General features: G+C 37.8%; 1 protein-coding gene and 1 pseudogene across 1 annotated transcript; one reads left to right on the forward strand and one right to left on the reverse strand.

Moving 5' to 3' along the window:
• Positions 1–6,305: 6,305 nt before the first annotated feature.
• On the forward strand, positions 6,306–10,389 carry LOC118325384 (testis-expressed protein 47). Its single transcript, XM_035658044.1, has 8 exons — positions 6,306–6,476; positions 7,879–7,951; positions 8,418–8,521; positions 8,602–8,666; positions 9,574–9,652; positions 9,765–9,893; positions 10,021–10,168; positions 10,301–10,389. Exons 1-8 carry the CDS (start codon positions 6,375–6,377, stop codon positions 10,336–10,338), a joined length of 738 nt encoding a protein of 245 aa, XP_035513937.1. The 5' UTR covers positions 6,306–6,374; the 3' UTR covers positions 10,339–10,389.
• Positions 10,390–15,492: 5,103 nt separating this feature from the next.
• Positions 15,493–23,326, reverse strand: part of LOC118333424 — a 38,159-nt pseudogene continuing 30,325 nt past the window's right edge.

Below are 23,326 nucleotides of genomic sequence, written 5' to 3' on the forward strand. Positions count from 1 at the left end.
GTTACATTACTTCATTAAATTATGTCATGATGATGTCACTGATGGGCGTACCTGCAACAGGTGAGAGTCAGGATGAAGGAAGAGGAACGTGATGATGCACACTCCCTCAGAGGAGCATCCAGACTGAACACAGTTCAGAGTCGATCCACCAACCAGGTCTGTCTGAAGACTCCTTTCTCACTTCTACAGAAACAGGCAGAAACCACAGTCCAGATGTTCTACAGACAACATTTTGCTGCCTTCAGGTCCCAGAATAATCCCCCACTGGTCTCCAGTCTCCGTCATGTTTACGCTCAATGTTCCTGCACAGCGACTGTCTCCTCCCCCAACCTGAACTGCCTCGACTCTAAGCAGAAACAAGAGATCATCAGTGAAAAGATAAGTGAGTTTCATCAGAACAGAAAAGAAACCAATCAGAGCTGGCAGCTCCCTTCTACACTGAGCAGTGATCCAACAGTTCCCAATAAAGCTGATTACTGAATAACATGGAACACTGGAATCCATTTTAAACACTTCCAAAGCAATTAAAAACAACATCATCATCTGCAGATTCATTATTCTTCCTTCTGCTCAGGTACTCCACAATCTTTGCTCTCCACACAAAGACATTCTTTACTTCTCTTTTCTTCTTATTTACCTGCTGAGTTGGTGTCCTTCAGTCTGCAGTGCTGAGGAGAAAATCAGAAAATACTCATCAGTATGAAGCAGCATTTATAAAGAGGACAGTCTAATCCAAGTTTCTGGAGCTCTTGGAACCTTTTACCAATTTGACTATAGTTGAGATGAACAATGTGAATGAACACGAGTCAGCAGACTGGAACACTTTTGATAGGCAAACTTTAATTAATTTGCACCAGACACAGTTAGTTGTTTCTTTTGATGGGTCCATTAAAGGGTGATGTTGAGTCCTGCAGTTAAACTCTCTGAAGTTGCATTTCTGTGAAACATCTTCCCTCTGATAAATGTTCATTGATCAGAATCTGGTGACAAGATTACAGATTACAGCTACTTCTATATAAACTACTTTTAATATATATTGTTGTTCATTATTTATTTATTATTTTATTAGTTAAATAATATACAGAATAATATTATATATATGTTATAGATATCTCTGTTTTTATTTTGCACAACACTCGCTCAGTGAGCAGTACGCTACACAGCAGCTACACACACCCTTTTCTGACACCACTGAAATTATTGCAGAGAGTAATTGACTTTAAAAAAGAAGGAAGAAACATTGCGACTAAAAGAGTTCATTAAAAAACTGGGTTGATTCGATGAAACATCGGAAGGATTAAAACCTTTACTGTGTACAACTCCCATGTATTGGCTTCTTATCGAGTGTTTTCCTTTTTTTTTCGCTTTCAGTGATCATTAAGGTGATATATGTGTTGTGTGTGTGGTGTGTTGTGTGTTGAGAGAGGAGCACAGAAGTATTTCACGCATCTTTCACAGCAGAGTCCTACCTGGAGCTCCACAGCAACAGCAACGAGCACCAGACAGGTGTTCCATGTCAGGTTAGAACGTCGTGTCTGCCCGTCTTGTCTTGCTGTCTGCTCTCGATGTCGCTCAGTGTGCTGCTTCCTCAGTGTCTGTCTGCGTACAGGAAGAGGTTGGACCTTTTACGGAGCTATTACCGTGCCTGACTCTGTCACAGTAGTGTATAAAACAGACACAGACTGCTTAACATAAGTGCCCTGAAATAAACGAGGTCATCTATTAGATTACTTATTATTGACCTAAAGCCCATTTGTCGTACTGGTTCCACCTCACAATCAGCTTCAGCGGGAGGATCATGGCTGATGGTTACACGTGACTGTAACAGCGGTTGGATGCTTTCCGTCTGTACTCTGTGTTTTCTTGCACTGTGGAACTTTTGGCTGCCGGGTCGGGGACGAGTGTTACGCCTTTACGCTACTGAGCACACACACCAACTATGTGACTGAATTTTTGTGAAAACTTGGATCATATTTTATGAGAAAATGTTTTTGGTTTTTCCCTCTGACTCATAATCACTTTCTCTCTTGATGGCAGCACCACTTGATTTAAACTGCTGAATGCTTTGAAACTGCTTTAACTGCTTTTTAAACTGATTTAAACTCTTTAATTTCTGATTTTTAACTGATTTTAACTATTTTAACTATTTTAAACCTGCTTTAAACGATTTAAACTATTTTTAAACTATTTTAAACTGCTTTAAACTGATTAAACTATTTAACTATTTTAAACTGCTATTTAAAACTGATTTAAACTGCTTTAATCTGATTTTAACTGATTGTAACTTATTTTAAACTATTTTAAACTGCTTTAACTGATTAAACTATTTTAAAAACTATTTTAAACTGCTTAAACTGATTTAAACTTTTTTAAATATGTTGTGTTAAACTGCTTTTAAACTGATTGAACTATTTTAAACTATTTTAAACGCTTTAACTGATTTAAACTATTTTAAAATATTTTAAACTGTTTAAACTGATTTAAACTATTTTAAACTATTTTAAAAACTGCTTTAAACTGATTTTAAACTTATTTTGTTTCCGATGGTCTTTTTTTGTTAATAATTTTTGTCCATTAAAAGGTGATGTTTTGACAGTGTGTGGTCTGCAGTTTAATTCTTAAATTGAAATACCCTATAAATGTTCAAGCATTTCATTAATTTCTATTATATAATTGTCTATTTAGGCTGAAAATTATATAATTATGACCTTTATTTTCCAATTAACAGACTGATCTTCCCGACATACATTGCCATTTTTAGGTATAAATTTTAAATTTTTCCCCTCTTTGTATAACCCTTTTCAGTCCGCCACTGTTTAACTTTGCGTACAGGAACCGATCGCTCTATCAGCAGTCAAATATCTATGTTTCTTCTGAGCAGAAAGAGCCGTCACTCTTCCTGTGTGTTGGCTATTGGTGATCAAACCACATGTGAGCAGTGTTTGCTTTGTCCTACCGAATATTTGGCTTTTTATTTATTAGTTATGATTATTTTAGTGAGTTAACCTGTGCCCCCGCAGGATTTTTCTATTTGAAAGCTTCGATTTAGAGAAAACCTGAGGAAGAAGTCGACTCTTGAGGAAACATTGAAGTTTGTTGCACGTTTTCAGCTTTTCCGCTGTTGGGTTTTAGTGATGGAAGAAAGTAGGCTCACAATCTTTTACTGCAGTAAAAGTACTAATACCACAGTGGTACAAATCACTCTGCTACTAGTAAAAGCGTGCTGTTATTAAAACTGTCAGCTGACAAATGTACATTTAGTGCTTCCTGTGGACTGCTTCACAATTAAGAAGCACCTTTGTTTTGTCCTGCAGTTGAAGTGTGTTCATTGTGAAGGACAGCAGCAGACAGGATGTTTGTGTTAGCGTTACGTTAGTAGTAACTAAATTGCAGGAGAGTGATTGAAAGCTGGTGAAGATTCTGATTACGATGATGGATCGCATTCCTGTGCAGTCTGTCATGAGTCTGAGTCAGTGGAGGACTCTCGGCCAACAAGCAGTGAAAAGTACCTGCAGCAGAGAGATAATACGTGATTATAAGACACATTCGATTTGGATGTTGCAGAAAACGAAATAAGTTGTACTATTTTATAGATAATCATATATTTAAAACGTGTCTTCTTGGTGTTGATGAAGAAAGTTCTACAGAAGTTAAAATCTGCTCTGGTAGTCTGGCTGTTAGCTATCTGTACAATGTTTTCCTTTGTGTGTTTTCTTTAGTGTTGTGCGTCATTGAGTATTGGTATACCGAGGTCACAAAGATTCACCAGTAGTTATAAACAACAAGATCTTTAACCAGTGACCTGATAGAATTACAGCGTCATTGATTATTTGAGGACGAGCCAGAGAGCTGAAGGTCTAATGTATTTAGAAGATCTTATATTCTACTTACCAAAATGTATTAAAAATGGATTAATTCACGGTAGATTTTTAGCCCATTGGCGACTGCATATTTGGAGGCTGCAAGGTGCTCTGAATCATTGAACGCGGCACATGTCAGTCGTGGCGAAAATAGTCCATTTTCTAGGGGCCACTATGACGTGGCAAAATGGCCACTCAGGGACCCCTAAACTGTACATCTGGGCCTATTCACCGATGATGCACAAAGATCTGACATGCGTAGATCCTTATCAGACGAACAAAAAATCAGTGGGCGCGATAGTCGCAAAACCCAACAGGAAGTATGCCATGGTTGGATTTAGCGGCGACTTCTTGGCGATTTGCACATGTTGTATATTTGAACTCCTCCTCTTGGGAATTGATCGGTCGAGTTCAAATCTTGGACACAACCATATACTAAAGAGACATTAGACGAGTTCAAAACAAGTGTAGAACTAATTTAGACGAACAGCGTCCCTGTGGCATGGTGTACAATTTCAACGACTCGCATGAAAGAGGGATTTTGTCCATAACTTCTGCGACATGATGCCGATCTCCAACTAAACTTCACATGTTTGATAAGAGTCCGCTCTGAACACGTCTATCGTGATAATGAGAATACATCAGTTATAGTGGAGAGCGTCAGCTAGTGGTAAAGCGAATGCCAGTATTTTTATCACATCCATGGTTCCACTCATGATAGCAGCAAGAAATATCAGAATCCAGACTGAAATTGTATACTTATAAATGCAAAAACACAAGTTGTTTATAGATAATGTGATTCGAAATGTGGTGAGGGAGAGAATAGTGTTTTCTGGCGTGGCGTCAAAATTTTGTAATGTACCACACAAAACACAAAGTTTGCAATAATTGAATGTGACAATCTGTCCATTGGGCTCCAAACTTCACTCTGTCTGATAAGAGTCCCAATGAACACTTCTATGTGATAATGAAGATATAGTGATAGCGCCACCTAACTGGCAGCCAAGGAAGTAGCGTTGCGTGGCGATTTTGATCAGATTCTACGTGAAATTTTCATGTTGTGGTCCGTCGCGTGTTACGATGGCACGTGACATGGCCGCAGCACACCCCGAGTTGCGTGGGAAGTGCTAGGGCCCGTTATCGCTGCTTGCAGCTTTATTTCTGTTTATTTTTCATAAATTTTGTAGTATAGCACCAATTTATAGTTTATGCTGTAAGTGAGAGTTTTTTTGTTGCTGTTTTTCTACATTGAGTTTTTGGTAATGTAAATGATATTTTGAACTAATAGGAACAAGGTGAAAGTCAAAAGTCAGTTGTCATTTTCTACATTTTCAGAAATGAGTGCTTGTACACTGAAAAGGGAGGCATTCAATCACGTGCTGTTGCCATGGTAAAAATCTAAATGATCAGATTCGATAGTCAAATTTTAACTCCAAAGTCAGAATTATGAGAGTTGTAAAATTCTTAAATATAAAGGGGACCAAATCTATATAAATAATATGTTATAAATTATTAAAATGATGAGAATATAAAGTCCAAATTTTAACTTCAAGTCAGATTATCATGTAAGAGTGAAATAAATCTTTTTAGAATAAATAATAAGTTCAAAAGCACTTTAAGTCAAACCTGAAATAACAAGTCACAATGTGTACCTTTTAAATTTATTTTTCTAATTTTATAAACTATTTGTTGTATTTTTTGTTTGAAAAAAATGATAAGATTAAATTTAACCCTTAATAGAAGAATATGGTGAATGTTTCTGTAAGGTTTAATAAGTCAAATTTTGATTGTCAAAGTTTTATAAATGTAAAAATCTACAATGATCGATTGAATTATGAGATCGTTATAATCTTAAATAAAGAGGACCAAACTATTATAAAATATGATGATGTGATATAATGATTCCAATATAAAGTCCAAATGTAAGACTTCCAAAGTCAGAAATATCTCTTATTTAAGTCAAAATACTGAAATAAAAAGTCAAAATGTGTACCTTTAATTGTTTTATGATTTTAACTATTTGTTGTTATTTGTTTAACATTTTGCCCTAAATTTTCAATCGCTCTCTTGAACTAACAGGACATACGGCTGGACACATTCAACTAATTGTTCCTTTTTTAAGAGTAGCCTTAGAATTCTATGTGTTTTTCAGTTGTTTCTTTGACTGACTCTGCTCATGTTTGTTTTCGTGGATGTTTAAATCGTCTTTCTGGAGGTAAAGTAGTCTTTGAGTATCTAGAAAAGCGCTTGTAAACTACCGCTTATAAATAATAATAATAATAATAATAATAATAATAATAATAATAATAATAATTATTATTATTATTATTATTATTATTATTATTATTATTATTATTAAACCCGCCTGCGTTTTCTGTGACGTCAAACGCGTCGGGACGTGACTTGTTGCCACGGCAACCCACAAACAGCGGAGAGACCCCCAAACGTCTAAAGTTGAGCAAACAGAGAGAATATAATTAGTTATATCATCTATATTAATATATGAGTTGAGTCATGTCTGCTGTCCAAAGGTACAGAAGCTTCTCGTTCAGGTCCTGGGAGGAAGAGAACAGGACAGTGACAATGTTTGAAGTGTTTAACGGGACGATGAGAGAGGTTTGTGTGCTCACCGAGCTGAAGCTGCTGGTGGTTACTTAGAATAAGACCCAAAAACATTGGACAACTATCACTGAACATAGTTATTTATTTAATGAGATATCGTGACAGCGTCCCTAAATATTTAAATAATATAAATGTATAATATAATATAGAAATACAGTGGTGGAAGAAGGGCTTAGACCTTTCACAATAAAACTACAAATACAGTGTAGAAATATCCGGTTGCAAGTAAAAGTCCTGTATTCAAAATTTTAGGTTTAAAAATATCGATGCATTAAAATATACTAGTACAAAATGTAACATTACTCTTTAGATTAATATGTATTATTTATTATAACTGTTGATGCATTAATAAGTAGATACATCACTTTATTGTTGCTCAAGTAGTACCTCAAAATTGTACTTAAATACAGTGTTTAAATAAATGTACTTTCCACCACTAAATATATTAAAGTGAAATGGGTTTTATAATGTTTTGCACCAACATAGGAGGGAAAAGCATACAAAACGTGCCAAATAAGTCTGTTTTTTATAGCACAACAGTGTTTTTACACTCCTGACTCCATATTTGAATGACAAAGATTATTTAATTCATTTTAATAGAAAATTCTCTGTCTGAGTGATAATCTGGTAGGTGAATGTGCAAGTGATGAGTGTAGATACAGTCTGAGGGTTCGATGACATTGAAATTGAGTTTTTTAGATTATTTTTTCAGACTAAACCAAAAGAGAAATAGAGTCTTTTTCCCTTTATGCCTTCCTCATGTTGAATGCTTTGTCCTCTGCCATCCCCATATGTACAAGTCCTCCTCCTATTGGCCTTCTTCACCTGAAATACAAGGCTGTCCCAGCTGGGGATTGGCTCTTTACCGTGTGTGTATATCTGTAATTGCATCAGAGGGCAGCGGGCATCTCGGGAACAATGGGTTTCTAGGATATAAGCTTTTATAAACACGGAGGGCGCACACAGCTCGCTAGGGCTGCACTCACTCAGTGCTCGAGCTGGAGAAAAAGAGTGAGCGAGTACGATGGAGGAAATTAATGCAGAGGAAAAGAAAGAGGAGGAAACTGGGACTAGTTTATTTCACCTGCTTATGGCAAAGAGGAAGGACTCAGAAGAGGACGTGGTTCGTATTAAATTAAATAAAGAGGAGAGGAGTTGACAGTTTTAAGATAAATACTGCAGATCATGACACCTTTTACTGACAGACACTAATATTTGAGAAATGTACAACCCTTTTTTAGTAATCTTGTTATTTGTGCCTCAGTATATATTAAAATAAAGCCGTATAATTTAATACGTGATCTGTTTTTTGCTCCTGTATGTGTTTAATGTGTGACACTCCGCAGGTGTTTTTTAGGACTTTGTGTTGACGCTCTTTTCTTCGTTGTCTCTACAGAAGATCGTGCTACAGCGGCTGATAGTGATTGCTCGGCTCCCCCACCATCTCGCTGACAGGACAGAACTGGGAGGTCAGCCAGCAATTACCTTAGAGCTTCAAAGACCGACAGCACAATAGCTGAGTGCTTGATAATAAGGCGTCACTAGTCCACTGTCATTCTAATCAATGAACTAATCACCTGATACCAATTGAATCCAGTTTTCCTTCAAGGGAAATTGAAGGGAGATGGTAATCTCATTGATAGTACAAATGTTTGGATCTACGCTATTTGCTAACTGTACAGTGGATTTAAGGGAAACTAACTTCACTTAAAATCACCAAAACATAAAGTTCTGTCTTGTTTTTAAAGCTTTCACACCTCGGTATGTGAATGAGTCTGCAGGGCGTCCTTTAAGAGCTTTTTGTGGTTGCTGCTGACAAAAATTAGAATAGAAAGCCCACAATAAAAGCCCCAGGAAACTGTGTGTTGACAACAGAGCTGTGCTTTTATGTTGTCTACTGACTGATACACTGTTCTGTTGTTTGTTTCCATGCAGCTCATTATGAAAAACTCCACTTTCAGTTAAGCAAGGAGTACATGCGGGATCATATGACCGGCCTGCTGTTAATTTATCCATCCTGCCTGCTGCATATCATTGAAGTAAGTTTTACTGTAAATAAATACTCACTGTGATGGTTTGTGATCTTGCATTTAAAGTTTTCTGTGTGAATCTCTTCCAGTCGTCCAGGGAGGTTCTGATTTCTGTTTTAAAAGATCTTCAAGAGATCCAACAGCAGCCAGACTGGTAACGATGCTTTCCAAGTTCTTCAGATGAATACAATACAATACATGATGTAGGGTTGGGATATAATGAAATGCAAAGTGCTGTTCAAAGGTTTATTGTGAAAACAAGATGTTATTTGTGTTATTACAACATACAAACTTATCACGTTATAACATTATTCTTTTCATCTTCTTATAATCTGAAAAATGTCATGTTATAACGTGATGTGATTTTATTTTTATAATATAAAACATTTCACATGATGTGATAAGTTATATTGTTCCTAAAAATATAGAATTTATCTTGTAATAAGGTGAAAAGCTTCATGTTATAACATGATAACTTGTTTTATTAAACAATATACTGTTTATCTTGTTATAATGTACGGAAGCATATTGCTGCCACGGCAGAAAAATAAAAAACTGCGTTTTAACAAGATGTTATTATAACATATAAACTTATCACGTTGTAACAAGAAACTCCTTTTTTTATGATTATATACTATTTATCTTGTTTAAACCTCAAACGCTTCATGTTATAACATAATAACTTATTGTTATAACATGAAATGTTTAGCATTAGAACATTATAACCAATACTATATTGTGATTGTAATAGTGTAAGTTATCATATATTCTTATAACATCAAGAAATGTTGTAGTTATTTTTTGTATCATCGTGTACTAATTTCCCCAATATAGTTAAGAAGCTATTGAATATTGACCAGCTTGTGTGCTCGTTTGTATATTATTGATTTCAATTAGTAGTATCGCTGTCAACTTACTTTGTTTTCTTACACGTGTACGTCCATATACATCCTCATAGGGTCATTGTAGAATAGAGAAAAGTCTAGAAGCCCCTTACCTTCAGCCTGTTACTGTTATACTGAATATGAAACCATACACATTATCTTTACATCCCTTTTTAGCTCCTTGCTGGAAGCTCCCAAGGTTGTGTTCATGGCACACAACCATCAAAGCAGGCTGTTCCAACAGTGGAGCTACAAGGTTTGCTTTTTATCTTTTCTTCTGGTTACATTACGTTTCTCCTCAAATTCGTCACCTGTCTGCTTTTAATTTCTGAATTATAATCTGTATGGATGCTTGATGTTGACTGAAGGTGCTCAGTGAAGATCAGGCTGCCGGGGACACTGGGGCTAAGAGACCTGAGGAGGAAGAGGAAGCGAGCACAGAGACTCTGGTTTGCACTGTCCTGTCAGCACTGCAGAAACTGGGTGAAACGTCTAGGGTGTGTTTACTTTTATCTGTGTACAGCCTCTTTAGGGATTGATAAATACATTTATTTCTGTTTTAGTCTGTTTTTATAACCATAAAATGATCCTGTCACTGTTTATGAGTAACACTGTGTGTATTAGGCTCTTCCTGGGTTAGTGCTGGATGAGACTCCGGAGCTGATCGTCTCTCAGGAGGTCCTCGAGGAGCTTTGGGCTCGAGATGAGCTCCAGACTCCACAACAACACCTACAGATGTACAACTCACCGTTAAACATCAGCATGGACTTTGGTGAGAGGCTTGAGATTCGTTACAGCTGACAGGAATAGATTAGTCACTTTATGACGATTGTGTTAATGTCTGTGATAAATGAAGTCAAAGCTACACCAAGTCACACTTTGCTATGTTGTATATTCTGATCAGGACAAGTTATTCGAAGCAGCTGCCTCACCACAGTTTAACTTATTGGACAAAAGGTCAAAGGTAAGGACTCATTGTGCGTCTGTGTCCAGTATAAGACATCAAACCCCCCCTCTCACTGAAAGGCTGAGTTTTCACATCCTGTTTGTAGCCTGAGGTCAACTTTCTCTTTTCCTCTATATGCTATGTGCTAGGCTAACTTACGTTGAAAAGACAACCACATTTTGAAGATGATTAAAAGATTATATATTGTCACATGGAAATGTGTTTGTGGCGCTCACAGCAGTGAAAAATAACATTCAAAAATCCTCTGACTTTTCCTTTATAGTGCCATCATGAGGTTGTTTGATCTTTCTAGCAGTTTCTTTACAGTGAGCACTACAACCTCACAGAGGATGGCTGTAGACTCTAATTTAAATGTCACTTTTCATCGCCGTAAGCTCCACAAACAAAACACAACTATCTGCGTGAGTAAATACCGCTAGAGGTGAGAGAATGTGTGTTTTTATAATTTGGGTGAACCAACCCTTCATCCTGTGTGATATTTGTTCTGCTTAAACATACATTGATTTCTCTTTTCTTTGCATGAAGCACAGCACGTTGTGACCATGCTCAGTTTGTCGGAGGGTTTAAAGTGAAGCTGTTTGCTGTAGTTTTCACACACACAGGATGGTTGTTTGTCATCATACATCTTTCAGGTGTATTTCAGTGCTGTCACAGTCACTTTAAACTTTGATTAACCTTCCAATTCAAAATGTTTTATGCCTCTGCAGAATGTGTTTGGCCTTCCCTAAAGAACCTTGGATGTGACCGAAGGCTTCCTAGCAGAGAGAAATCACTGCGACAGTTTTATACCAACATTTAATATACGACTGTAGCACTTCTTCTTTCTTTCAATTTCATATATAAAACTTTTTGTTTGAGTGAAACAACACAATTTAGAAGAAAAACACAGAAAATCCAAGTAATATAAAAACATTTTTAATAGTTTCAACATTCGGATGAGGTTAATTTTATTTTTATCTTACTGTACACTGTGTTCCACTTGGTGACCGGGAGATAGCATGTCCAAGAAAAGGCAGTTCCTCTTTACTCCAAAACTTTTTAAAGAGTCCACAGCGTCACCACAGTTTGACACAAAGAACTTTTAGGTCTAAAAAGATTCCTTGATCACTTATGTGTTCCCTTTTTATTTTGGCCCCCGTTACTTGGAACTTAAACTTAAGCAAAAAAAAGAGAAAGAGAGATGACTGGAGATGTATTTGCAATGGCTGCATGCACCACAGTGTAATCGACAAACATTATGGGTAAAAACAATCCTGAATGCAGCACTTTGTTTTCGTTGTTTGCTGTATGATTTCAGTGTAAAGTCATAAGAACTTTTCAAGAGATTTTAGTCAGATAAAAGCGCAGTATTCTGGGCACAAACTGTTTTCTCTCCCATCATGTTAGCTGAAGATTTTTGATTTGTGCTTTCCTTATTTGCTATAGATACAAAAGGGTGGATCGTACCGTATTAATGGATCACACGGTGAAAAACAAACAGGGAATCATGAATGTCTCAAACAAACTGTTGGCAGAATTGATGGAGAGTTTGAATAAAAAAAAGTTCAAGGGCAGCACTGAATCTTCTTTTATAAAGGTCGATCTATTCACTTATAAAAAATAAATACAAGCACATTTATATAGGACCAAAGATGAGACATATTTCATAAGCATGGTTAAAAAGCATGCTGCTGAGTTTCACACAGGACAATGTCGAATCAAACACCCCCTCCTTCCCTCCCGCCCTCTCCCCTCCCTCCCCAAAATTGGTCATAACACACTTGTACTCAAATACCCCACCACCCTCTTTTACTTGAAACTATGTCCACAACACACACAATCCGCCTTTATCGCGACCTATAAGGTGAACATCGTCTATCACCAGTACATTCCACCTACTCGTGTAAAAAAAAAGGCCTTCGTATTTTAGTGCTCAAAGGGCATGCTTGCAAAAAGCTGTAATACTGGAAACTGTCTCTGGAATCTCTCCACGACTGTCTCTGTTGGACAGGGTTACTGTTAATAAAGTTGTGTTTGATGAATACTTTATGTACAAGCCTTAATCTGAAACCCTTTAGTACAAAACGAAGAGCAGCACATTGTAACACAGAAAATCCAGACAAAGACAGGACAGATCATTCAACTCAGCACAGCCAAATTGCAACAATAACTTTTCTTTTTTTTTTTTAAACTGTTTTGTGGTCAGCAAGTTTTTCTTCAACATTTTTAAACGATAAATACTGGAGATTGCATTTAATGCTGTATGCATTCAAACTCAGCTGGAGGATCTTTTTGAACCCAGTAATTGGTATGGTTTGTAGCTGAAACTGTTAGATTAATAGATTATTTGATTGAAAGAAAATTAATCGGCAACTATTTTGATTTTGAATTTTTTTATAGCCAAAATGCCAAAACAGCTTCTATATTGTGAGAATGTACTGCTTTTCTTTGTCCTATGTGAGAGAAAACATGGTCATTTTGACTGTTTTGCACTAGGAAATCGTCTTCTGACATTTTATCAACCAAACGATTAAGAAAATAATCAGCAGATTAATTGATAATGAAAATAACTGTTAGTTAAAGCCCTAAATTGTAGAAAAAGTCAAATTTTTCTTTTTAAACTGTTTTAATTCTGTAGTTTTTCTGCTTGTAAAAACACATTTGTATGTTCTAATTTTAAAATTAAAACGTTTAAAACTTCAATATCTATCTTATATTTATTATGGGGGACTGTACAGATGCTTGTTTCCAGTCGTGTTGTGGAACCGAGGAGATTCATTATCTGCTGTCGATTAGTCAAACTAAGAGACAGCGATGCAGCAGTTTCCTTGCAGAGTCTCTTTTAACCTCTTAAACCCTGCTGGATCTTACGATTGATCTACCATTACAGCCGCAGGTTGTGTGGAGAAACATCGTGCAAACCCACAGAAAATAGAAGAAGTATCAAATCTGCAGGTTAAACTGTGGGAAAATGTATAAAATGATGCACAATATGTTGAATTATCGTGTTGGAACAAGCAAATACAGATTAAAAACGCAGTATTATTCAACACTTTGGGATTTTTTTTTCTAACTGTAAAAGGTAAAATCAGGGTTCAAGAGGTTAAATCTTCTGCAACACAAGCACAATCAGCTGTTTTTATTTAGAAAATCTACAAACTAGATTTAACCTTGAGCCTACGACAGCGCCACAAGAGCTACTGTACCATATAAAGTTTTTACTGTGCGAACTCTACTTGATGTTTTTTTTGTGAATGTGGCATTATTGTGCTAGAACCAGCAACATTATAATATTATATGTAAAGTATAATGTTATAATGTTCGCTGTCATTTATATTTTTCAATACAGTATTTTGTATATATCTATTAATATATATCTATTTATATATATTTAAATTTCTTCCCGTCAGTATATACAGAACGTGAATGTACAGACGCTCCAGTATTTACAGAAGTCCTGTGAATGATATTTAAAAGAAAGAGGATGGTAGAGCAGCACAGTGACTTTGAGGCCATGTGTAGTGGATGTTCAGGACTGAAAGGAAAGTTTTACTAATCTGGATAGGTCACAACGAAACCCACCACCAAGGCAAATAACAAACTGCTGCTGTCGAATGCAAACCTTGTTACTCCAGTTTTACTGATTTTCAAGTTTTTCCTCTTTTAAACTAAAACCTCTAATTCCTGAAAAGGTTTCGATGCGACAGCAGGGAAATTCTGGTCCCATATTTGAATACTTTTTTTTTTTTGCTTTTTTAAATCCTGATGAGATTCATATGTAGTGGAAACAATCACAACTCTTCAGACCTAGTAAAAAGTACTCAGAAATATATCTGTATAAATACTCTCATCAAAATAAACACATATACACATATCTTTGCACTTGCCTCTGGTTCACCAATATAGACCAAAAATATCAGCATCATCACACAGGGTTCCTATAAACCGCGACGGGGAGGTGGCTGGAACTGAAGCGCCACTGGCAGAAAAAGAGGTGTGCTTGTTTTGCCTCTGGGGTTGCAGTTTGTTTTTGTTTTTGACAAAAATAGCACCTGTTTTTCTGGGAGTGTGACTGTCTCCAGTTATTTGTTATATGATATGATATGATGTTGTAATACCTCAGGGCAGGAGGACAAACTCTTGTGCCTGCATGCTCTCGCTCAGCTGAGCTAGCACTTCAGTGACGACGCTTCTCAAGGTGTTTGTAACAGGTCGACCCATGTGGAGCCTGGAGTGTGCCATCGGAGTCATTATGGAGCTTTACTTTTAATTAGAATATTCAAATAAGATGATTATTACAAAAAATATGATTAATTAGCATTTAAAAGCAGCTATAATTGATATTTTTATTGCACCTTTCAGCTCGTTGTTTTGCACCGTTTTCACACTGTTGTTTTAGAACACAACAGGCAGCTGTTTATAGAGCAAAAGCTCTGAAAACCTGCTGAGCACACAGACAAAGTTAGCATCTAGCTAATGGAGCAGCTAAAGAGACAGCTATTTCACTCAAGAGGTGTTAGAGACCAAAAACAGCTAAAAGACGACAATATGTCAGTGTTTACACCTTGTTTTATTTGCTGCTAAGCAGTGTTGGGAAAGTTACTGAAAAATAGTGATTAGTTACAGCTACTTCTCTTAAATGTCATTGAATTACTTTACCAATTACTGCCTATACAATGTATTATTTACTAGGTAAAGTAACTCTTGTGTTACTTTTAAATGATTCAAGTCTCTCATTAACGCACACAGCTGTCTATTATATTATTTTAGTGTTGCTGTCACAAATGTATCTAGTTATTAATACTCCCGACCACCAGAGGGCAGCGACGAGTAACATTCCTGCTTGTAAACTACACTTATTGTAGTAGACAGGAGGATTACCGTAAGGTCGGTGATGTTAGACATAAACAGGTAAATCAACTGTCCGCAGTTGTCCACTATTTTCAGGTTAGCCAAAAGTAACAAGTAAATTTCAGTAATTGCGTTATTTAATTTGAAAACCTAATTAGTTACATTACTAGTTTCCACCAAAAGTAGTGGACTTACAGTAACTTTAATGTCTTATATTATTATATATTATATATATATCTATATATAATATATATAATAATATAATATATATATATATATTATATATCTTATATATTCAATCTAGTTGTTAATTTGTTTCTTGCTTTAACATAATTTAAGGATGGTTCTTTGTAATTGTTAGCAGTATGACATCTAAATATTAAAGGTTCCCTCTGGAGTTTTTGACCACTAGTAGCGCTATTGAGCAACATTTTACCACTTTTTTACCAACGTACAAGAAGCATAGCAATAATAAACAGTAAACAATTCAGCTTTGCAAAAGTTGTATGAGGAAGGAAATTAGTTCAAAACAATTGTTAGAGCTGAAGGATTCACACAATATGCTTTGTTGAGAAACACTAAAAATAACTTTTTGTTCGTTTACAAGAAAACTCCACAGGACACCTTTAAATAAAGTCCAACCCACAGCGCAGCAGCAGGAGCTCTGATTGGCCGCCCTCCTGCCAAAAACGTAACAGCTGCTGCAAACAGAGCTCCTGCTGCTGCTCTGTGGGTTGGACTCACTTTAATTATTCATTTAAGCAAATGTTCTGGTGGCACACTCCAGGCACCGTAGTACCAAACCTGCACATTGTCGTCTCTCTGTGGATTCAGCTCCCCGTTCCTGAAACTCAAATTACTCCTTACTTGACACAGAAAAATGAAAAATCCCACGCGACTTTGCTTGCTGCCAAAATAATTATGTGTAATCACATGGAGTTTTTCATTTCCCGGCATACTGGACCTTTTTCCCACTCCAACCTTTTCCATTTTGTACCTTTCATAAACTATGTATAACATATATTTAATAGCTCCCTGACAACATCAACTATATTCTATCTGGAGGAAATGGTTCCTTTATAGCTCTCCTGTAGATACAAAATAGGATCTGATTTGATTTATAGTGTTAATTGTATCATATATTCTGGAAAATGTACAGTATAAACAATAAATATTCAGTGATTGATATCCTGATTGAATGTAAATACAGAGAAAAATGTGATTGGGCATTTTAACCTCTTTGCAAACCTGGTAGTTATTTTTCCTAAACGTCTAAAACATGCATTCCTGTTTAGCTCCACGACACCAACAGTGCAACATCATCAAGTACAGTTACCAAACACATAGAAACACACACACACACACGCACGCACTTTCCACAACGACATACTGGCACACTCACAGTGAACGCTCAGGTGGGACAGAAATTCGGGGGGGTTGTTGCCACCACATGCCAGAGAGAGGCATTTTTCCACTGACACCCCTGAGGAATGGAGGAGGAACTCGAGATGGGAGATAAACATTGAGAGAAAGAAGAAGAAAAGTGTTGGCAGGAGAGATGTACAGTACTGTGTTCTTCTTCCTCTTCTTCTTCCTTCTTAAATTCACTCACGAGAAGCAGCAAAAAGCGCACTCCCAGCAGCCTGTTTCCAGTCTCGTGTGTGAAGTTAAAGGCAATATTGCAAGTGAATCAAAATAAGGCCAAAAATAAAAAAAACATTAAACATTAAATAAAAAATAAAAAAATGTTTCCAGCCAACGTAAAATGTCAAATTGTGTGTTTGATCAGAAGTCCCCTGACAACCCTGTCGCTAACACCTCCTGTGCGTATCTTTTAGGTGCTTTCACCGCATTTTTTTTTGTTATTTTCTATAGTTTTAACAAGCCGACCTCTCTGGATCGAGTGGTGTGGCGATGAGATCCAGAGTGAGTGAAGTAAGCCAGCTGGAGAGGTGAAAGGTCACTGAATGAGTGTGCAGCGGTGCAGCAGTAGCGTTGGGTTTCGTTCAATCAGCCATCGGGCGGGCGGGGAGGTGGAGGGGGTGGGCGGGAACTCAGTGGCGTCATAGCACTGTGCTCTCGGACTCTTCCTCCGACTCCGCTCTGTTTCTGGTCGACTCGAGCAGTGCCACTGAGTTCCTGAAGGGGGAGATACCGTCAAAGTCAAAAATACCGTCCAGTTCCACGTTAATGATGGGGATGTCCAGGTTGCAGAGAGAATCTGGCAGAGCACACACACACACACAGAGAGAGCATGTGAAGACAGGGAAAGAACAAACACTGTAGATTTGGGTAAAATAAATAAGAGGTTGTAGAGTGAAACAGATCATTCCAGATGTGGTTTCGTTGACGCTGGATGATGTTACACACAGCATGTGGGTCATCATAACTTCAAACCATAGTTACAGTATGAGTAAATTAAAAAAACGCACGATAGGGATGCACGATACATAGATAACCTGCATGGCCAAAAGTATGTGGACACCTGAACATTTATATCTTATTTATATTCAGAACTACAAGCGTTAATCTGCAACTTTAACAGCCTCCACTCTTCTGGTTTCAGGTTTTACACCAGATGTTGAAGCTGGCTGCGGGGATTTGCTTCCCAGTCAGCCACAAGAGCATTAGTGAGATCCAATACTGATGTTGGGTGATGAGGTCTGGCACACAGTCTGTGATCCAGTTCATCCCAGAGGGCCTGGATGTGTTTGAGGTCAGGACTCTGTGTAGGCCAAACCAAGCTGGGAAAACCAGGAAATACAGTGGTTCCCAACCTTTTTCCTGAAGGGGGCCCTTTTCTCTCATTAAGTAATGTATTTTATGGATATTTCATATTATCATATTACAAAACAACTGAACAATGAATCCAAATATACAATAACTGCAGGAAGTTTCTGTAAATGATGCGATTTGGATGAATTTTGAACAGATTATTTCCTGTGAATATTGATCAGAGATGAGTTTTACTGACATTTTTAGTAACTATTTATTAAATTCTCCATCTGCATTATGTATTTTTACATTTTTGAACAATCATACATACTTAATGGGATTCTTTTTTGACAAATTCAGTGTTTCCTTCCCATTGTTCTATTAACTGCATACTTTTTCTAATGCAGGCCGAAGCTGTTTATCAGAGAGTGAAGGCTCTGTGAATACAGCTTGTGATCAGGTCTTCAAAGTTTATAAACTAAAATAATAAGTTAAAAGTAACAATTTAATTTCACGGAAATGAATGAAATGCTGAGATATAGACCTGCTGTGTATATTTTTACATTTTCTTACACCATGTGAAGCTTCAGCGACCCCTAGTGGGGTCCTGACCCCCAGGTTAGGAACCATGTATGCTGCATCATTAAAATTTCCCTTAATTTGAACTAAAGGTCCCAAATCAAGAACATTCTGAACAAAAGTACACTAAAGTATGTAACTTAGGGGTGTCCGCATACATATTTTTGGCCAAGTTCGTTTGTAGGATAAACTATTTCCGCTTAAATGTGGAGTTAAAGTTTAAAACTGTGTTACAAATAGTTGCTTTATCTCAATGAAATACTGAGTTCTGTGATCTACTAGCTGGAGAAAAAAATACACCAACAAAGAGCATGAAAAATACTGTTGTGTATATGTATATGTGTAAAATGTATATATTTCTAAATAATTTCTACATTAAAGTAAGGTCATTCGTGTGGTTTAAGGTTTCAGATTTAAAAAATATTGGTAAAAATTGGTGGTGCAGAGGCTTAATATATCCTGATCTTTAGTTCCTAGCATGAACTAAGCTTCAAAAACACCAAATTCTACAGTTCCCATAATGCAACTCAGTGATGTCTCAGTATGCGTCTAGTTTGTAATGTGAATTTTATGTCCAATATTCCCCTGATGATCCTTTATTTAATCACTTGAAGAAACTACACTTGTGGTGGTGCGCAGATTAAATGACAAATATCTGATTCTGATTATTAGTATTGTTACCAGTGGCTGAATTTAACCAAAAAAGGCGCCAGTCCCCAAATTCAGCACAACCCTAAACACAACATAACCCTCGTTATTCATCATTTTCAGTGCTGAGTGTTAAGCTAGCTTCGTGCATCGTGCATCCCCACTGCTTGAACCTGATTCAGACATGATCAATGACCATTAAAAAAAACAAACACTCATCAATTCAGTGAACACTTTCAAGAACCCAAAAACCACGAGATCAATGTAGTTAGTTTATACTCGTGTATAAACTAATATATTGACCTCAGTTTGATGCACATATGATGTCCACAGTGTGATGAACAACCACACAGACAGAAAGTGTGCTGACTGGGGAACAGTGGTGGGCAGTGAGGCACAACATTGTGGAGTGGGAGTGTTGGGGGGGTGAGGGGTAATGACTGTCAAAGCCAGGAGGGGAAGGGGGAGGCAGCTGGAGCAGGGCATTATGGGTGGGAATACTAAGGGTAGAAAAGGTTGGAGGTTTTTTGCCATCTGCCCTGGTCTGGTTTGGACAGGGCGGCCTGTGTAAGCCATGCATTGCACCAGTCTCAGCCACCATGCAAAGGCCAACAGAACGGGTTAAAGCTGGACTGCACACAGCAGCTGTTTGTATGTACATAATGAGGACTCGTGTACAGGTACACCAGCGGAGGCTCTAGAGTGAGGCTGCCGTAGAGCAGTGAATCAGACAGAAACCTGATCCAAAATCTGCATCGACTGGCAGCCTCACCCTACTGCGAGCTGGCTCCGCGTTCGGGGCCAGGATGGCAGAGGGATCGGGAGGGGTGGGGAGGTGAGGCTTTAGCATGGGAACTCCTGCTTACCCTAAAAGTCCCTCTCACACAAAGAATCACACTGAACCTCTCGGCTCATACCGCTGTAAGTGAGACAATAAGAGCAGTCGACAAGAGGGGAAAATTAGACCAAAGCATCATTAGAACCGACTAGTTAATGTTGAGGTAAATAAATCGATAAAAAGAGAATCAAGTCCAGAAACAGCCCATGTAAAATAAACAGGTTTTAGAGCAGATTTATTTTTTATAAAACTCCAATAAAGTCTGGTGTTATTCTATATTTGTCTTAGTGTCAAAACAAATCCCAGGAAAAGACCAAAGACCGAAAAAAGACGTAAATCTTCAAAAACAAGTCACAATTATTTATATTTTTATATTTAAAAAAGGTTCAGTGATTTGCTAAAACAGCTGTAGTTTTTATTTATCAAACGTTTCTGAAACAGGAGGAAAAAGTACATTATTGGCGACTATTTTAACAGCTTTTGGACAACGATGAAGCTCCATCCTCTAAATTAAACGTGGGTTTATTTATTCCAATCTTGCACTGTGCTATAACTGCGCTGTAATGTTTATTCTCCCATTTAATCAGTTTTATTCCATCTTTTTCTTACAATATAAATCTTGGTCTTGTCTTTTTATATTGCCGTGTGTTTCTTTTACACCTCGTTTTAAAGCCTTTTATGTCTTATTATGTAGCACTTTGTTGTTAAAAAGCCCAGAGGAATAAGATATATCAGGCTTTGGATACGCAGACAATGCATCTGTTTCGTTTTGGGATTTACTTTGTGGGATTTGCAGACAAGGAAAAAAATATAGAATATCACCAGTCTCATCCTTGATCTGTTGTGACCTGATACAGTTATCTAGCTGGTCGTCTAACAAACCTAAATCATGAACATTTGTTGATTATTAATGCAAAATAAATATATTTTTTGTCAAAGTAACCAGTAATTAATTGGCTCAAACTGTTAAAATCTAATGAAGTAAAAGTACAAAAAGAAATGCAGGTTTAGTAAAAGTACCTCAACTTAAAGTGAACACGTGTAGTGTTGTTTTATACACCTCACCTGTGGACATGCTCTCCCCAGGAGACAAACCATCCAGGAGACCCGTCGAATGGTCCAGAGGCTGGGGACTGGTGCCGGGCGTGGTGGGGGGCTGAGGAGGAGGTAAGCTGGGCCTCTGCCGGGGCGGTTTAGGGGTCGGCCTCGCCTTGGTGAGAGTCCCAGCCAGGGAGGGTGGAGAGGAGAGAGACGGGGTGGTGGCCATCTGGGCCATCTGTCCCGGGGAGCCGATGGTGGCGTATCCCTGCGGGTAGCTGAAGCCGTAAGGGGACGGGGTGCTGGGAGGAGTGGGCGACAGGCTGACTGGAGACGGCTGACCTGTCGACTGGTCAGACATGGCTCCTGTCTGGCAGTAAGGGGCTTTAGGGGGGATCGGGGCCAGTTTCTTTGCTGCAGAGACAACAACGGTAAAAAATAAATCTCCGTTACGTAAATATTAAAAAACTAAAATTAGTAAGTAAGAAGAGAGTTGTCGGTTCTCTCAGTGATGGAAACTTATTTGGAAGATGGACTCTTTGTGTCTGTGGTTTAATTGTAGAGGTTTACTCCTCTGATTGTGATGTATTTCAGGAAAGTTGGGAGGTTTTTATTTAAAACAAAACAAAACATTAGGTTACTAACTGCTGCTCTTAACTGAAACTGTCATAATTAAACAATTCAAGGAGTAACTATTAACAGATTACAAATTACAGTCGTATATTTGCCTTAAAAGTGAGCAGTTACTCAGGAAATTAGTTTCGTTGCTTTATTAAGTAAATTTAGAACAAAGTTTGGAACACTGTGTTGACACCAACTAATTATTAATTACCTGCAGCTTTTAATATAATACGTCTTTATATATATTCTTGATAAACAGTTAAAGTAACAATATCACATGAATAATTATAAAAATAATAATGGTCACAAGATAAGAACATAAGAACATGAAATAAGGGTAAAAATCACATAACACAGTTACGATCACAGTGACTGCTGACTGAACAGATAAAGCATCAGGATTAATCAATGGCTGTTAGTCTGGTCAGCAGCAGGTTAGCTGCTCATAATAAATCTCCATGGTAACTTTTGTGCCGCTGATTTAGTGACACCGACTAACAGGTCACGACTAAACTCAGCCGTGATAACTGGAAAATCCCGGCCTAATCTGCTATCTAGGTTTTGTAAAACAGCCCTCAGGTCTAGTGACGTCGCTGTGGTGACTTTTTTAAGTGAACTTTTAACAGATAAAGTAAAAAAAAAATCTAAGTGACTGAAAGAGGATAGGATGAGAATAACTGGTTGTCGGTTAGAAAGCACACAGCTTTAGTACCTCTCCTCAGGGTGTGTGGGCTGTGCTCAGAGTGCTGCGACTGTCCACTAGAGGTCATCGTTCCCTGGATCCCCTTCTGTCCGATCACTGGAGACAGCTCCTTGTTCTTCAGAGTGCTGAGGAGGAGAGACAGTGAAGGAGAAACACACACAGAAATCACAAGCTTGCCCCACTTCTCTTTAACATTATGTCAACCGTGTAAATCTCTTGGCATATTAAAAAAAATATGAGAGCATAACCCATAGTTCAATGTCAAATTGCCTGAGTGACCACTGTTGCAGACGGACGTGTAGTCTATACTGCGGTGCAGCAGAAGCAGTTCAAAAATCCCAAATAAACCCTAATGGCTTAATGGATTTTCCTTACTTTTACAGCGCAGTGCAGACAGAATGCCAATAGGAAGAGGGCCTGAAGGTCACAACATAACCAGTTTATACTCTGGCTGACTGTCAGCCCGCTCTCACTCTCGGCAGATGAGGCATGAATGGATGATTGAAGCTGCTGGGATTTAAAGTCGAGGTGGAGCAGCGCACAAATGTTGTCTCTCCTCCAATGTCAAACACGATAATGTCGTTAACCGACGCTGCTCGTGTTTGTTTTTACTTAAACATTGTTGTTTTGTTCATTTTCAAGGTCTGATCCTGCAGTCTACCACTCGGGCTGACTGGGCCCACTGGTATGACTCATTAACGCCCACTTTTTTTATAATGGTATGCACTGAAAGCTTTGAATTTCCTTTGTTGCCTGGCAACCGTCTCCTGAATATCCTGGCAACATGGAAAGTTATGGATTGCATTCATGGCTATTAAATTAAAAGATGGATCTGATAATGATGTTCCTGAAGCGCATTGATTTCCATGACTGATGAATACACAACCAAGGGAATAAATACGACGAAGAACAAGGTGGCGCTGCTGGGATCATATCATCCCTCTCTCTCCCTCTTTATCCCTGCGAGACCTCTCTCTCTCTCTTTCTCTCT

Source organism: Morone saxatilis, unplaced genomic scaffold (genome assembly GCF_004916995.1).
Source record: "Morone saxatilis isolate NCDOM2014 unplaced genomic scaffold, NCSU_SB_2.0 Contig1, whole genome shotgun sequence".
Classification (NCBI taxonomy): domain Eukaryota; kingdom Metazoa; phylum Chordata; class Actinopteri; family Moronidae; genus Morone; species Morone saxatilis.

What these genes read in the sequence shown, in the direction of transcription:
- LOC118325384 (XM_035658044.1), top strand. Translation starts at nt 6,375, where the DNA reads ATGTCTGCTGTCCAAAGGTACAGAAGCTTCTCGTTCAGGTCCTGGGAG. An exon ending in TCCAACAGTGGAGCTACAAG is followed by an intron (nt 9,653 to 9,764) that starts GTTTGCTTTTTA and finishes TGTTGACTGAAG; the next exon opens with GTGCTCAGTGAAGATCAGGC. An exon ending in AAACATCAGCATGGACTTTG is followed by an intron (nt 10,169 to 10,300) that starts GTGAGAGGCTTG and finishes TATTCTGATCAG; the next exon opens with GACAAGTTATTCGAAGCAGC.